The 17,281-nt window shown below is 36.8% G+C and overlaps 1 protein-coding gene across 1 annotated transcript in view; it reads right to left on the reverse strand.

Annotated features, from left to right (window-relative positions):
• ABCB5 (ATP binding cassette subfamily B member 5) overlaps window positions 1-17,281 on the reverse strand; it is a 98,003-nt gene that overhangs the window by 43,790 nt on the left and 36,932 nt on the right. The window contains exons 14-15 of the mRNA XM_020289626.2: window positions 8,545-8,706; window positions 4,826-4,966 (exon numbers count right to left, since the gene is read on the reverse strand). Of these exons, the coding sequence (XP_020145215.2) occupies window positions 4,826-4,966; window positions 8,545-8,706 (303 nt within the window). The remainder of the gene's footprint in view (window positions 1-4,825; window positions 4,967-8,544; window positions 8,707-17,281) is intronic.

A 17,281-nucleotide genomic window follows, 5' to 3' on the forward strand; every position in this document is an offset into this window, starting at 1 on the left:
TCTATAGGATAATTTATGTTACACAGATCATTTAAAGATGTCTTTTGCCTCTGGGAAAATAAACGATAACAGATTAAAATATAGTATCATTTAAATAGTATTATCAAGATAAGAAAAGAATAAAATAATAAAGACAAAATGAAAAATTTCAGTAAAAGGATGAAATATGCTGTACTATCTAAATATGTTACAGATTACACTTGCTTTAAGATAATCTGATATAAAAATATGAAACTCTAGACAATTTGCAAAGAGATACAAAAGAGTTTTAAAAAGTTAAAAAATGACCTTTCCTAAAGAATTTAAAATTTCATCTGATGCATTTTAGAGGTTTATTGAGTGATACTTTTCATATAACAAACTGCACATGCATAAACTGTACAATTTGATAAGTTTATACACAACTATACACCTGTAAAAACATCATCATTGTCAAGATAATGAACACATTTATTACTCCTGGAAGTTTTCTCCTGCTTTTTATAATCCCTTTCCCACACCTCTCAGTTGCCTGTCCTCTTCTCCTCCTCCTCCTCCTGTAATTACTGATATATTTTCTGTCAATATAGATGAGTTTGTATATAGATCTTTTATATAAATAAAATCATACATTATGTATTCATTTTCATCTAACTTCTTTTGCTCAACATAATTATTGTGAGATTTACCCACGCTGTTGCATGAATCAGCATTTCATTCCTTTTTATTCCCGAGTAGTATTCCATTGTATGGCTATATCACAATTTATTTATCCACTCACCTGTTGAGGGGATAAATTTGGGTGCTTTCCTCACTTTGGGGCTATTACAAATAAAGCTGCTGCAAACAATCATATACAAGACTTTGTTTTCATTTCTCTTGGGTAAATATCTAGAAATGAAATGGCTGGAATATATACTAGGTATAAATTTAACTTTCTAAGAAACTAACAAATTATTTTCCAGAGTAGTTTTAGCATTTATATTCCCACCAGATTTTCTTTTGCATTTCTCTAATGACTAAGGAGGTGGGACATCTTTTTGTGTGCTTATTTCCAATCTGCTCATCTTCTTTAGTAAAATGCTTATGCAAATATTTTGTCTATTTTTCAGTTATTTGTATTCTTATTGTGCTTTGGGAGTTCTTTATATCTTATGGATGCAAACCCTTTATCAGACATATGATTTAAAAATATTTTCTACCAGGGTTTATGGCCTATCTTTTTCATTTTCTTAAAAGTGTTTTAGAAATAATAAAGTTGCTGATTTTGGTAATGCCTGATTTATCAATTTTTTTTCTGTTATGAATTATGCTTTTGGTGTTATATCTAAAAACGTTTGCTTAATTAAAAGATTTTCTATTGGATTTTTGTATAGAAGTTTTATAATTTTAGGGTTTACAGTGAAGTGTGTAATTTATTTTCAGTCAATTTTCACCTGTGGCTTGAGGTATGAATTTAGGTTGATTATTTTGTCTATAGATAGCTAACTGATCCAGCATCATTTTTTGAAAAAAAGTATACATTCTTGATTAAATTGCCTTTGCAATTTTGTTGAGATGCAATTGACCATATATGTGTGGATCTATGTCTCAATTCTCTATTCTGTTTCATTGATCTGTGTATTTTTATGGCAATAAAATGTTTTGATGACTATGGTTTTATAGTAATCAAAATTGGAATTAGTAATTAGCTTTATAGTAATTGAAATATAATTGAAATCAGGTAGCATAAATCCTCCAATTTCATTCTTCTTTAATGTTACTTTGACTATTTTGACTTTTGGCATGTCCATATGAATTTAGAATCAGTTTGTCAGATTCTACAAAAAAAAAAAAAGCCCACTGAGTTGTTGGTTGGGATTGCTTTGAATCCATAGATCAATTTGGGGAGAATTGACATTTTAACAATATTGGATCTTCAGCTTCACTCACATGGTATCTCTTAGTTTATCTAGTCTCTTTTAAAATTTTTTCTCAGGAATATTTTATAGATTTCAGTGTGTGGGTCTTATAATCTTTTATTAAATTTGTCTCCAAGTATTTAATATTTTCGAACTATTATATATGACATCATTTTTTAAATTTCAATTTCCCATTTTACATTTTTAGTATTTGGAATTAGATTCGATTTTAGTATTCTTATTGTGTATTTTACAACCTTGCTAAACTCCATGATGACCTTTAGTACATTTTTTTGGTGGATTCTGTAGGATTATTTACAAAGATGATCATGCCATCTGTGAATAAACACAGTCTTACAGCTTCTTTTTCTCTCTGGAGTCAATATACTTTCTCACCTTATTACACAGGCTGGCATGTCCAGTAAAATGCTGAATAGAGGTGGTGAGATCATGCATTCTTGCCTTGTTCCTGATCTTAGTCTTTCACCATTTGGTATTTCTTCATCTTCTTCTTTAGTTTTTCTTCTTTATCGTTATTTCCTTCCTTCTAGTTTCTTACAGTAGACATTTAGTCTATTAATTTGAGATTTTGGTGTGTAATGGTACATATTTCTTTCTCAGTACCACTTTAAGCTTCACCCCACACATTTTGATATGTTCAGTTTACAAATCCATTCAGTTCAAAATACTTTCGAATTTTTCTTTTGATTTTTTTCTTTGATCTGTGCATTTAGAAGTGAGTTATTTAGTTTCTAAATATTTTAAGATTTCCCAGACCACTTTCTGTTCTTGAATTCTAATTTAATTCTATTTTGGTCAAGTAATATATTTTATGTTACTTGAATTCTTTTAAGTTTATTTATTTGAGACAGAGTCTCGCTCTGCTGCCCAGGCTAGAGTGAGTGCCGTGGTGTCAGCCTAGCTCACAGCAACCTCAAACTCCTGGGCTCAAGCGATCCTTCTGCCTCAGCCTCCCGAGTAGCTGGGACTACAGGCATGCACCACCATGCCCGGCTAATTTTTTCTATATATATTAGTTGGCCAATTAATTTCTTTTTATTTATAGTAGAGACGGGGTCTCGCTCTTGCTCAGGCTGTTTTCGAACTCCTGACCTCGAGCAATCCGCCCGCCTTGGCCTCCCAGAGTGCTAGGATTACAGGCGTGAGCCACCCGCCCGGCCCTTTTAAGTTTATTAAGACTTGTGTCCCCCCAAAATGGCCACTGAGCTGGCCTTTGGCTTGTTTCAGTTCTTGATTGTAAGATGGTGCCTATGTTTCTACCCCCTCAGGCTCACGAGTTTCTATAAACTGTAGTTCCGGCCACTGGTTAGCCAGGGTTTTAAGCCTCCTTCACAAAGTAGGTCTGTGACTATTGTCCAGCTCATTGCTTTGTGCTTTTACTGTAGTTCTGGTCTGAAGAGATATTTATCTTGTTTTGGAGCCTGAATGTATTTTATTGTTTTTTTCCCTCTTCTTTATGTTTTATCCATCATTTCCTTGTGTGTGGAGCACAGTAGTTCTATCAGAAACTTACGCTTTTGTCCAGAAGTCTAGAAATTGCTTTTCGATTTTCTGATTTTTACCTTTCTTAGGTTTTGGAAATCTACTTTATAAATCTAGTAAATTTTCAGACTTGGAGGCAGATTTCTATTGGGTTTTCAGCAATTGCCGTGGCAGGTCCAGCAGGTACTAATAGATGTTTTAACACAGTGTTTCCTACACTCCTGCCTAGCATCCCAGTATTGTACTATGTTCTTATACTCAGGGCTGAAATACAGGGGCAAGGATGAGGGGTTTCAAGGTATGTGACGTTACAGCTGAAAAGCGGCACCAGGGGGCCAGCAAAACTCAACTGGGGTTGGGGAGAGGGCTGGGGCTCAGGAATGGGGAGTCTGGGAGAAGCAGGGGTTCAGGTGAGATTAAGACACAAGAGTGTTTATGAAAGGGTGCTGAAGAGAACGGTCAGAGTATGACCAAAGTGGGTGCCAGGGGCATGTTCAGAGAAGGGAGGCAGAATGAAGGTAGGGAAATGAGACTTCAGGTGGAGGTTCAGGTGGAGACTGAAGAGGGGCATAAGCTGGAAGGAGGGTTAAGGCAGGTGATGTACCTGGGGGTGGGAGGTGGAGCCGAGCAGGCCTGGGAACAAGTACTCCCTGCCCAAGTGAAGGAGGCTACTTGAGCTGTGCCCAGGCCTGGAGGCTGGGGCCACTGGCTGGAGCTTATCTGCAGCTGGGGCTTATCTGCATTTATGGTCTGATGTGACTCCAATTAATCCTGAGCATCACTGGTGGGTGGTCTCTCTACCACACTTGCCAAAGCACTGTTTAACCCATGGTTTGCCTTATAGGATAAAGAATAATGTAACATTCTCATGAGAGTCTTTTGCCCCAACAAGGAAGGACCTCTGACATAAACACAGTCTCATTAGATGGCCTCTTTCTTTTTCTTTTTTTTTGAGACAGAGTCTCACTTTTGTTGCCCAGGCTAGAGTGAGTGCCGTGGCGTCAGCCTAGCTCACAGCAACCTCAAACTCCTGGGCTCAAGCGATCCTCCTGCCTCAGCCTCCCAAGTAGCTGGGACTACAGGCATGCACCACCATGCCCGGCTAATTTTTTGTATATACACTTTTAGTTGGTCAATTAATTTCTTTCTATTTTTAGTAGAGACGGGGTCTCGCTCAGGCTGGTTTCGAACTCCTGACCTCGAGCAATCCGCCCGCCTCGGCCTCCCAGAGTGCTAGGATTACAGGCGTGAGCCACCGCGCCCAGCCTAAGATGGCCTCTTTCTTAGAGAGTGAGTCACAGTGATGCTAGAGTGAAGTTTGGGAAAGACATGTTTTGTGAACTCAGTGCTATGGTAATATTTTACAGTAAATAAACTCTAAATTTAAGGATTAAATAAAAATTGGAGACTATGTGGGAAAAACTCTGTAGTTGACCCATTACCTCTTTACAGTGGATGGATTCCTCAGACTCATCAGTGAAGTCTGACTTGATGCTGTTCATAGGGCACAGAGGGTTGGAGCTGGTATTTCTTTCAGTAGAACATGTCATTGATTCCATTTGTTCATCAGCTTTTTTAATATCCTTAAATGAAGAGTATACAGGCTGTCATAAAAATGCCTTAAAAATTCAAAGAAACTTTATTAAGCATCCGTTTAAAACTGTTATTGCCTTTGCTATTAAAAGTGGCATATGCTTGTGCAGTTCTTGCTGAAGGGTTTTCAGGCTTGACAAAGAGCTAATAAGTGTAGCTCATACTAAAGTGTTAGTGACTGACAATAGCTTATTGAGCCATCTTTTCCAAAGATCTGTATAGGTAACTGAGGAAAATAATGCTTTAATCCCAAACAATTATATCACTAGCAAGGGACAGCTCTTCGTAAAACGAGCTTTTTGAGACAGATGATACTCTTTTGATGCCTTTGTCCTAGCCTTTTCTGGAGCTTATAAATCTATAACATTTAGCTAGGTGCTTATATGTGAGGCTGGTCATGGGCTTGAGATAGATCTTAAGAGATAGTAACGTTTTGCAGGTCTGTCACTGCTGCCCATCCCAAACTGTGATCAAAAAGTAAAATTAATGGACTCTGCTCCTGAAGAATAAGCAAGTCCAAAGAAATCAAATTAACCTTAAAGAAATTGTTTACATTATAGAATAGGAAGAAGTTCTAAACCAAATTGCTCTAGGTCCCCATTTTAGTTTTCTTGCTACTCAGAAAAGTGAGACCTGTTTTAGTGAAATAAAGGGACTACATATTTTATGTTCATTTGAATGTGGTATGAATAAATTTATGACTTCCCCAGGAAGAGATGGGAGGAGGAGGACAGGAGAGAAATGAAGAGCTCAGTTAGGATGATAACAGTTCAGGCCAGGGTTGGGGAGAAGAGATGGAAAGATGTAGGTAGATTTAGGTCCACAAGGAGGATGTGTGGACTTGGATCACTTTCTAGGGATACCGATTCATTGACAAGCTTAACAACTGTTAATCATTTAACAGTTCAATGAACTTTAACTATCCTTGGACTATCTCTACATCTTTAATCAGACATTCCTTTATGCTATCACTTTCTTTTTTTTCCTATAAATTTCTCTACCACAAAAGAAAATTTTTATATGGCTTTTTTTTTCCAGGAGTTACTTTGTGACAAGTTTAAGATAAAACTTTGACCTCTTCTCATAATAAAAATTTTTAAGAAGATGCTTTAAGAGTTCAAAGATAATTCCTTTTCTTGAGAAGGCTACAAGACAAAATAATGATGATCATAAGTTTGGGTGCGCATAAATATATCTTTACCTATTTTTATTTTATTGTCAAATAGGAACTCATTGAAGGAATATGTCTGTATACAATCATGTACAATTTAGATAAGTAATTATAATATTAACCTCCGTAGTTTGAACTTTTCTGAAAAGTTTGATTAGATAATGCTAATGCTAATAATAATAAAATTTATTATACCAACAATAATTCTAAGCACTTTCTATGAATTAGTTCATTTAATACTCATAATAATTCATTAATAGGTTGCTGTTATTTTCCTCATGTTAGAGATTAGCAAAGTGAGGCACTGAGAGTTTAAATGACTTGCCCAAGGTCCTAAAACTATTAAGTGGCAGAGTCAACTTGCAGTGACTCCAGAGCTCATAACCGTAACCACTTTGCTATGCTATTTCTCAGGATTCTTCTAGCAGCATTAACATTTGAACACTTGTGATCATCATGCATTCTTTTATTAATATATTGATTCATTTAGACACCACAGGCAATAGTGGCAAGTAAGTATGTCCAGAGTTTCAAAAATGAGTTACTTGTTCATGTAGATATTATGTATGTTATGTTTACTATATAATACCTAGCATGTTATGGCTTTTCATTGACTATTAATATTTGAATTGTGTTGTTCTATCCAAAATAGACATAATTTTAGGTAGTCAGAGAATACTAATCAATTTTGAATAGGGTGTTTAAATTTTTTATATATTTACACCACAAACATACCAATTTTGTTTTTACTACATCATGAAACCCTTTAACCTAAGACCTAATAATGAATTTTTAATTTAATTATAATAAAAAACAAAGATACGTTACTCCGAAGAAAGATTCGAGTATTGTAGTTTTTAAAAATCTCAAAATAGGGTTAATTCAACTATGGTTATTTCTTTTTATTCTTACCTATATTAGTTTGAAAATATTAAACTTAATAACTTCATAAATTAATTTATTATGGAATGAAAATCATGCAAATTCAATTGTCAACACCTCGCTTTATTTTTAAAGGAAACACAAAATATGAACTAATATTTAAAAAGTGAGAATCAGGCAGTTTTTGAATCAATATATAATTAAATCTTCAAACTTTTTTTTGAAACAATCACTGCTTCATGAGTGTGTTTAGGAATATCTCATTCTAGCACAGTGGAGAAAGCTAGGGTTTGAAATTTGAAGTTATAAATTTGATGAGGAGATGGAGGCTTGTAACGTTCTAAATTTCCTAATTTGTAAATTACCAGTATTGACATGAAAGATATAATCAGAAAGTCAAAGAAGTAAAATAAACATTAAAGAGTTGAAATTAGTTATCTATAGAAGAGTCCTTGGGAAGAAGCCTGCATTCCACATTGAGAGAAGAAAGTTGGGCTAGAATGAAGAAGAGAGCTAGAGCCTAATTCCTAATTGGGCTAGAGCCTCATTATATTAATATGCCTTAATGAAAGACTTATATGAAATCCAGTAGGGTGGATCTCATGGCATGCAGAAGCATGGATCCTAAGGAAGGAGAATTTGCTGTGTGCCCCCAACACTGTCAGACCCCCTCTCAATTGCTCAGTATGAGATTTCCGGTCCACCTGTGAGGATGTGGTGTGCACATAGCATGGACTGATGTGTGCATCCCTTCATTCAGCAGACATTTATTGAGTGTCCACTGTGTGCCAGGCACTCTGTAATGTGCTTCCTGCACATTATGTCTCAACCTACTGCCTGGCTTCCAAGAACTTCCATGATCTGACCCTCATTATCCAACTCTTTTCTATTATTCCCTTAACACTCATCTTTACTTGTGGAAGGCTGGTCTCCTTTCTGTTTTAGTTGCACACCAAATTCCTTTTTTACCTCCATGCTGCTATTTGTTAACCTGGATTTCTCCTCCATGTCCACCTCCAATTCCAACCTTTTAACCTTAAAGCCCTCTTCCATGAAACCTTCCATGGGTAATATAGCTCTCTCCCTCCCCATCAATCTTGCTTCTTATTTCTACAACTTGTAACATCTGTATGCACAATTTTGCGTTTTGTCTCTGTAGCTAAGTTTTAAATCTTTCAGTATGGATTATGTATTATATTTCCTGTGTTCTAATCAAAAGATCACTGTAGTTAGACTGTCCTAGATCTGCCATATACAAGACTGGAAGCCTATCTGTAGCGTGTCTGGCAAATATTAGGACCATGTATCCCTTTGCTCTTTAATCTTCATCATATTATCTAGCACAATGCTGAGGATATGAATCACACTCAATTTCTTCACTGAGGAACAGTAAATCAATCCTGGTTGCTTTGTGAAATTTAAGATTATAATTTGGGACTTTTGTTTTCTAGTGTGGTATGATCTCTGAAAAGTTTTTTAAAAAACCCAGTAGTATATATGTCATGTAAACATTACCTGTGACATTGCAAGTGAGTAATATAGACCTTGCTTTGCCATGAGGGCAGCATGTGTTCCTTTCTCTGCCACCATCCCATCCTTTATGGCCACAATCAGATCTGCACTTCTAATAGTGGAAAGTCGATGTGCTACCACAATTGTGGTCCGACCTTTGCTTGCCTAGAGAACAAAAGGTATAGAAAGTAAATATAAAATTAGTAGAAATAACAACCTCTGCAATATTCAAGAAAACTTATTGTTGCAGTATTATTTTAAATATCAAAGAATCTCATCCTTGGATATAGAAATTTGGAAACTTTAATAGATTAGGAAGGCCAATAGAAATTAGAATAAAAAGAAACTCAGAAAATTACTTAGATTCCAAATCAGTGGTTTTATAAATAGTATCTTAGAATTAGAAAGGAACCAAAAGACTATTTAATCTGAATTTTATGGCTCTTAGTAACTAAAAGTAACTAAGTAACTTAAACTCACTATTTCTGTCTCTTTTTTAATCTCTAAAATGGGGATATTACTTAACAGGTTGGTTACAATTTCAAGGTAATATATATTTTTAACTTTTTTTTTTTTGCAATTATCAACATATGGAAATGTACACATATGATAAGGGTACAGTGTTTCCTTCCTTCCTTCCTTCCTTCCTTCCTTCCTTCCTTCCTTCCTTCCTTCCTTCCTTCCTTCCTTCCTTCCTTCCTTCCTTCCTTCCTTCCCAGAGTCTCTTGCCCGGGCTAGAGTGTTGTGGCATCAGCCTAGCTCACAGCAACCTCAAACTCCTGGGCTCAAGCAATCCTTCTGCCTCAGCCTCCCAAGTAGCTGGGACTACAGGCATGCACCACCATGCCCAGCTAATTTTTTCTATATATTTTCAGTTAGCCAATTAATTTCTAATTTTTTTTAGTAGAAATGGGGTCTTGCTCTTGCTTAGGCTGGTTTCAACTCTTGACCTTGAGCGATCCTCCTGCCTCAGCCTCTGTGAGCAACCGCACCTGGCCAAGCACCTTTTTCTTTTTTTTTTTTTTAAGAAAACAGGTATATTCTGATATATTTGGTTTATATAAAGATGATCTAAAGTAATACCCAAGCCAGGATGCTCTTGAATGAGATAAAAGGTATAGAATGGAACTTTATCAGGACAGCTGAGAGATAAGGCCATGTAGTTATAACTTAAAACCATTTGAATTTATGCTCTGGGGTAACAAAAGTTAAAGGGAAATCATATATACTACTCAGGTTTCAAATGGCAATAGAGAGATGGTCACTACCTAAATTGAGTTTGCGACCTGGACTTTAATTTTTAAAATTACTTAGGGAAATAGAATTGGTGTCAGAGATACTATAAGTAAGCAAAGCTAGGCTTTGCATTAAGCAGATATTCTTACTAATTTTGGTTCTTGAAACATGCTCATCTGTGTCATATATACACATACACACATGCATGTCAGGAATATATGCATAGATACATGTTCCATATATGCATACACTATATATATCTGATGTGTGTGTGAGTGAGAGACAGAGAGAGAGAGAGAGAGCACAGTTTGTATCATCTGAGCCAACCAGGAAACAAGGAATGCTATAATTTGGGTTAGTGATGAGGAATGACAACTGAAGTTCAGAATTGAGGCTAGGTCACTGTGCCACAGCCAGTCTAAAGTTCATTATAGTCAGTGGTGGCAGTAAAGAGACCACTGCAGGGACAGCTTCATGGGTGGATGAACTATGCAGTTAGACATGGCTCTGGACTTAAAAGGGTCCAAATCTTGGTTTAATACTCTGCTGTTGTCATCTTGTAATTCTTAGTAATTTTTGAACAAGAAAGTCCACATTTTCATTTTACACTGGGCCACACAGACTAGGTAGCTGGCCCTGACCACTGCTACAGATAAATATGTTTCTTTGTGAGTCTACCTTAGCTGGTTTGTTCCATGTGTGGCTATTAAGAGACCCCTTTAAATAGCGGGACTAAGCAGATGAGGGGAAAAAAAGCAATACTTTGTGATAAACATCTATCCAAGGCAAGCCCCTTCTTGTTATGACTTTGACAACATACTGATAATCAGACTATAATTGCTACTCAGTTTCTAAATCTGTGTCTTATTTAACCCACTTCTCTGTCACACAGAGCAGATAGAATGGACATTCGCCCCTGGCAGTAGCCCTGCCTGTGATTCAGAGTGCTTTCTGAAAGTATGTAATGACATAGTATCTCTAGAACCAAATTCCTCGTCATTATTATTTTTTTTAGTTTCAAAGCAGATTATATCCCACTGCATGGATAGCTAAGCAAGCTTTATGAACAACAGACTAAGAAAACATTATATAGGAATGACGTCCACTGTTTCAGTAAAACTCATAATACAGTTAATCTGACAAATATCATCATGGATGTAACTGTTATTGTATCGGACAGTAATTAATTACAAATGACAAGCAGTCTCATATATAGAGTGTAGGGTATGACTTTTATAAAGGCAAAATCTAATATTCAATAATTTCAACATTTGTGTTTTCCAGAGTCACAAATTTTGGGTTTGAATCTTATTTCTGCCAATTTCTGGCTTTGCAATCTTAGACAAGTTACTTAATTGCCCAAAGCCTTACATTCTTCATTTGTTAAATAGCAAAAATGATACTACTTATATTTTAGAGTTATTGTGCAGATTAATTTTTTTTGCAACAAAAACATTTGAGATCTACTCTCTTAACAAATATTTAAGTGCATAATGTAGCATTGCTAACTATATAGGCATGATGTTGTACAACACATCTCTAGAACTTACTAATCTTGGATAACTAAAAATTTACACCCACTGAACAGCAACTCTGTTTCTCTCTCCATTCAATCCCTGGCAATCACCATTCTATTTTCTGCTGCTTCTACAAGTTTGACTATTAATATTTTAGGTATCTCATATAAGAGGAATCATTCAGTATTTTTCTTTCTGTAACTGGTTTATTTCACTTGACTTAATATCATCCAGGTCCATTCATGTTGTCCCATGTGGCAGGATTTTCTAAGGCTTAATAATATTCCATTGTATTTATATATCATATTTTTCTTTATCTGTTCATCTGCAGATAGATATTTAGGTTGTTTCTATATCTTGGTTATCGTGAATAATGTCATAATGAACATGGAGTGCATATATTTCTTTGAGATCCTGATTTCAATTTTTTTTTTTTTCATATATACATCCAGAAGTGAAATTGCTGGATCATGTGGTAACTTTATTTTTGATTTTTTTCTGGAACCTCCATACTGTTTTCTATAGGAGCTGAAGCATTTTACATTCCCTCTAGTAATGTATAAGGCTTCTGATTTTTCTGCATCCTCCTGACACTGTTATCTTTTTTTTCCACAATAGCCATATTAATAGGTATGAGGAGATATTTCATTGTAGTTTTGACTTAGAATTCCCTGATAATTAGTGATGTTGAGGATCTCTTCATATACCTATCGGTCATTTATATGTCTTCTTTGGACAAATGTCTTTCCAAGATCTTGGCCCATTTTTTAATTAGCTTATTTAATTAATTAATTTGTTTTTTCTATTGAGTTGTAGGAATTCCTTATATATTTTGTACATTAATCTCTTATTAAATAAATATATGGTTTCCATTCTTTTTTCCATTTCAAAGGTTACCTCTCCACCCTGTTGATGGTTTCCTTTGCTGTGCAGAAGTTTTTTGTTTGATGTAGTCCCACTTGTCTAATTTTGCTTTCGTTGCTTGTGTTTTTGGTGTCAAATCCAAGAAATAATTGTCAAGTCCATATTATGAAGTTTTTCTTCTGGTTTCTTCTAAAAGTTTTACAGTTACGGGTCTTACGTTTAAATCTTTAATCCATTTTGAGTTGTTTTTGTGTATGGTGTAGATAAGGATAGAATTTTCATTCTTTTACACGTGGATATCCAATTTTCCCTACATAATTTGTTAAATAGACTGCCCTTTCCCTATTGTCTATTCTTGGCACCCTTGTGAAAGATCATTTGATCATATACACATGGGTTTATTTCTGGGCTTTTTATTCTGTCCCATTGGCCTCTGTGTCTGAGGGCAGATTATTATTATTATTTTTTTTGAAACAGAGCCTAACTCTGGTGCCCGGAGTAGAGTGCCACGGCATCAGCCTAGCTCACAGCAACCTCAAAGTCCTGGGCTCAAGCAATCCTTCTGCCTCCGCCTCACAAGTAGCTATGATTACAGGTATGCACCACAATGCCTGGCTAATTTTTTTCCTGTATATTTTTAATTGTCCAGCTAATGTATTTCTATTTTTAGTAGAAATGGGGTCTAGCTCTCGTTCAGGCTGATCTCAAACTCTTGAGCTCAAACCATCTGCTCGCGTTGGCCTCCCAGAGAAAAAACTGTGTTTCAAAGAATTATAACATGGCCCTACAGTACTTTACACACTCAAAGAACTATCAAGTGCACTAGAAAAATACATCTCCACTAGATTATAAATGTGACCTATAGACGATATACTAGCCATAGTGAACAGCAAGTCCTCCTAAAATTTAAACATAGATCAAGAAAATTTGGGCTGATGTTTTTGCCTTTTAGGCAGCATTATTTGTAAAAATAAAGGAGATAGTGCAATTCATTCCATTGTTTTTCCAGATACCTCAAAGTAGGTGTGGTAGATTTTCCATACATCTCTGTTTTGCTATTATTTCTTCTAGAAAGTACAATATTGAAAGAATTTCCTAGTATCTTCTCTCCTACTACATGAGTTTTACAGAGCTAAAAGCCAAACAATTAGGTATTTGACAGAACAAAGGTCAACAGGAAGGTAGGTCACTACTTGACACTTCGCTGACATTTTTTAGGTTACTTCACAATTCAATGCACAACCATAAATCACCGGGTAATTAGCTTGGACTTTGAAATAGAGGGTGCTTTACAACAACCCTCACAGAATTGCTAGGGAAAGATAAGGGCCTGGAGAGATCAGCTAGAGTCTCACCAGTCAGGATGCCCAGACTTGAATAAAGGTGGGCCACAGGAAAAGAAAGGGGAATAATACAATGCCTGGAGCGCTCGAGGGGGCCAATTACCAGGTGTAACACACTCCAGTAAACTCAGAGAATTCTATATCCTGGTGGTGAGTGTGGTGCGGGGAAACGTATTCGAACCCAAGTGCCCACTCGCTGTCCCCTAGAAGGTCACCTCAGTTGGATCTGGGGTCCACCAGTGGCATACGCTCCACGATGCAGTTCTATAGTCTTCAATCTTTATTCTGTTTGTTTCTTTAAGCTGCAAAAAATCCTTTCATCATATGAAAGCTCATGTGGAAACTTGATATATATACGTATTTTTAAATGTCCAGATAAATGGTCTGCTGCTTTGTTTGAATTGGTGAGGGAATTCGGGCAGCCCTGCCTGCTCACCCGGCTTCCCTCCCACCTCCTCCCACTCCCTAGGATGCTTATTGGAGGCCCTACTGTCCCAGAGCCCCAAGAAGGTAGGCTGAAACTTCCCACTGTTCCTACAAGTTCCTCTCCCTTAGGCTATCAAATTGTGACCGGCCATCTCCTCTGAGAAGGTCGCTGTGGCAGTAAAATGGGAAGCATAGGCTTTTTGGTTTCTTAACTACGTCACTGTGAAGCTGAAAGCCACCTGGCTTAGTGTTCTTCGGGGTCAGTACTGGCTGCATGGCTCAACACTGTGGGGTCGCTGCCAGGCACCCCCCTACCTGCGTGAGAGCTTTCTCTTCTTTCCAAATGAGAACAATAACCGACATAGACCACAACACTAACCAATAAATAACATATTAGAGATGTCTTATTTGGTAACACTTAGGAAAATCGATATCTCATATAGGCATTTTCCTTCTTTGTGGAAAAGGGCAAGGCTTGGTAATAATTGAGATTTATAGAAATCACTAAGATATTAATACTTATCCATATCATGGAAAACATTTTATTATATTTTAAAAGATTTTTACTATATTTTTTAAAACTTTGAAATGTCCTGCTAAGTAATGGTGATTTAAATTTATTTATGAAAGGGAAATCTATTAGTTATATATACAATAGGATCAAAACAAGCAACTTAAGGGGAAAAAGTGAGGCTGTTATAAGCCCACATAAGAGCTTCAGTTTGGTGTATGGTTTGAATTTCTTTCCCAAGAAGGCAGTCTGGTTTTGGAAGGAAGTAGTTTTGTTTTGTTTTTAAAATTGTGTTAAAATATGCATTACATGGAATTTACCATTCTAACCATTTTTAAGGATAGGATCCTTCTGAATCTGAGAGGCCAAATTCCTCTATGTCCTTATTCTTTATGTTAAAATTTTTTCACTATTCTTTTGTACTTAGGTTTAGGTTACTGTTCTTTTTTCTGAGTAAAATATACATAATGTAAAATATGCAATTTTAATCAAAAAAATTTTAAGGGTACAATTCTGTGGCATTAAATATTACCACTCTGCTATGCAACCGTCACCATTATCCATCTCCAGAAAATTTTAATCATCCCATAATGAAACTCTGTACCCATTGAACACTAACTCCCCATTTCCCCCTATCACCAGCTCCTGGTAACCATTTTCTGCTCTCTTTCTGAATTTGACTATTCTAGGTACCTCATATGAACAGAATCATACAATATTTATCTTTTTGTGTCAGTCTTATTTTGCTTAGCATAATTCTTCAAGGGTCATTTATGTTGTAGCATGTATCAGAACTTCATTTCTTTTAAAGACTGTTACTATTTCATTATATACATACATATATGTATTATATATGTATTTGGAGAGAGAGAGAGAGAACATTTTTTTTATCCCTTTTATCTGTCAGTGACCCCCTGGGGCTTTGAGCTATCAAAGAGGGAGAACCACTACCCTGAAAGAAGTTAGTGGCTTAGAATTTTACAGCAAGCCTCACAAATGTGAGCCTTGCTCACAAATGTGAGCCCCACAAATGTGAGCCAAATCAAGCAGACTTGTAAAATGTCCGATGACGTTTCTGGCATGAGGTAGACTGTGTGTTACCTTTGCTTTCCTGGCTAAATTCCTGCCGAGGAAATTCCCTGAGAGAAATCCCCTTTCTGTTCCCAACTATTATAGTGCTGCTACAAATAACTAAAAATTAAAAAAAAATTCCCAATTCCATATATAAATACAGAGTAAGATATTTAATTGATACAGACACACTACAATGTGTGTGTATTTGTGTGTGCGTTTGTGTGTATAAAACTTACTCTGATCTAACTTCGACTTTGGTTAACCACTTCTTAGAAGTTAATTTAGTAAAGTAGCCCACAACTGGGATGGAAACCCTTCCCTCATAATTAGCGATGGGCCTTTTTAGAGGTTCTCCATTGATGTGGGGTGGCTGAACCTCCCTTAATAATAATTATGCCTTAGAATTGCATACCACTTTAACATTTCAAAGAGCTTCCACAGAGTTTATCACAGAATCAGTGTGGGCTTCCTTAGCTTCCCCAGGGGCCTGCAGGTGCTCACTGCTTTGCCTCCTATTAGCGGTGCAGCTTGGAAGCCTGCTGGGTTGGCACGCCAGGCAGAGCCAGTGGCAAAGTGAAAGCTCTCACCCTATGGCATAAACCCTTATCCACTGATCCTAGAACCTCCTCTTGAACAAAATTAGTGAAGCAAAACTAGTTTACAGTAATCCTAAATCAAGAAGTCCAAAAAAGAGCAACTCGGGTCTTGGACCTATCTTGTATCCCATTCATCCAAAATCCAATCAACAGATATTTCTTGGCTGTCTACTAAGGTCCAGGCTAGGTTCTAGTGGTGAGGAAGCTGCAGTTAACCAATCAAAGCCATTGACACCAGAGAGTTTACATTCCACTGAGAGAAGAGAAACAATAACAAAATAAACACATACATAGTATGTTAGCTGTTGGGAAGCTGCCATTGTGAAGAAGAGTGGTGGGAAGGGAAGTTCCAGAAGGAGCTTGGAGCCCAACTCCATGGAGCCTTGTAGCTTATTGGAAGGAAGTTTGCTTTTACTTAGAATGAGATGGGGGAGCCATTGAAGGATTTGAATCAGAAGGGCAACATCGTCAAATTTGCATCTGAATAGCCACACTTGGCTGCTGCCATGAAAAACAAATGGATGAAGGCATGGGCTGAAACAGTGAGTTAGCTACTGCAACAATCCCAGTAAGGACAAGAGTGATAGTCTCTTCATGCCACTGTTTAGTCAAAACCCACTGCTGCTCTAGGAAACCACTGATTTGATTTTTTTATGACTACTGATTAGTTTCACTGATGCTAGAACGTCACATAAATGGAAGATAATGCAGTTACAGAGAAGAGAGGATGGAAGGAATACATGAGGGCAGGGTGTGGAGGAAGGCAGGTGCAGACCCACTAGGGAGAAGGGATACATTTCATTGTGCCATCTTTCCTTGGTTAGTGGCTTGCCTGACATTTTGAACTGTCACAATCTGCTAACAAACTGTTGTGGATTAAACTGTTATCATGTAGCAGAGTCTGGAGGCTGTTAGAGCATCAGGAATAAAACCTGCTGGATCCACCTCCCTCCTTAGCTGGGGTCCTCTCCAAGGGCCTGACTCCACAGCCATCGCCTGTTTGGTAGATGGAGAAGACTCTCATGGTGTGAGAGCTTCCATCCCCTAGCTTATGTTTGCACTCTCCCCTTCTCCATGAGCCATTTTCCAATACACTGGAGTATATTATTAATCCTGTTTCACATGTTATGTTCCACTCTGTCAGTTGTCCTTTATCCTGCAAAAGACCACACA

This window comes from Microcebus murinus, chromosome 9, assembly GCF_040939455.1.
Source record: "Microcebus murinus isolate Inina chromosome 9, M.murinus_Inina_mat1.0, whole genome shotgun sequence".
Lineage (NCBI taxonomy): Eukaryota > Metazoa > Chordata > Mammalia > Primates > Cheirogaleidae > Microcebus > Microcebus murinus.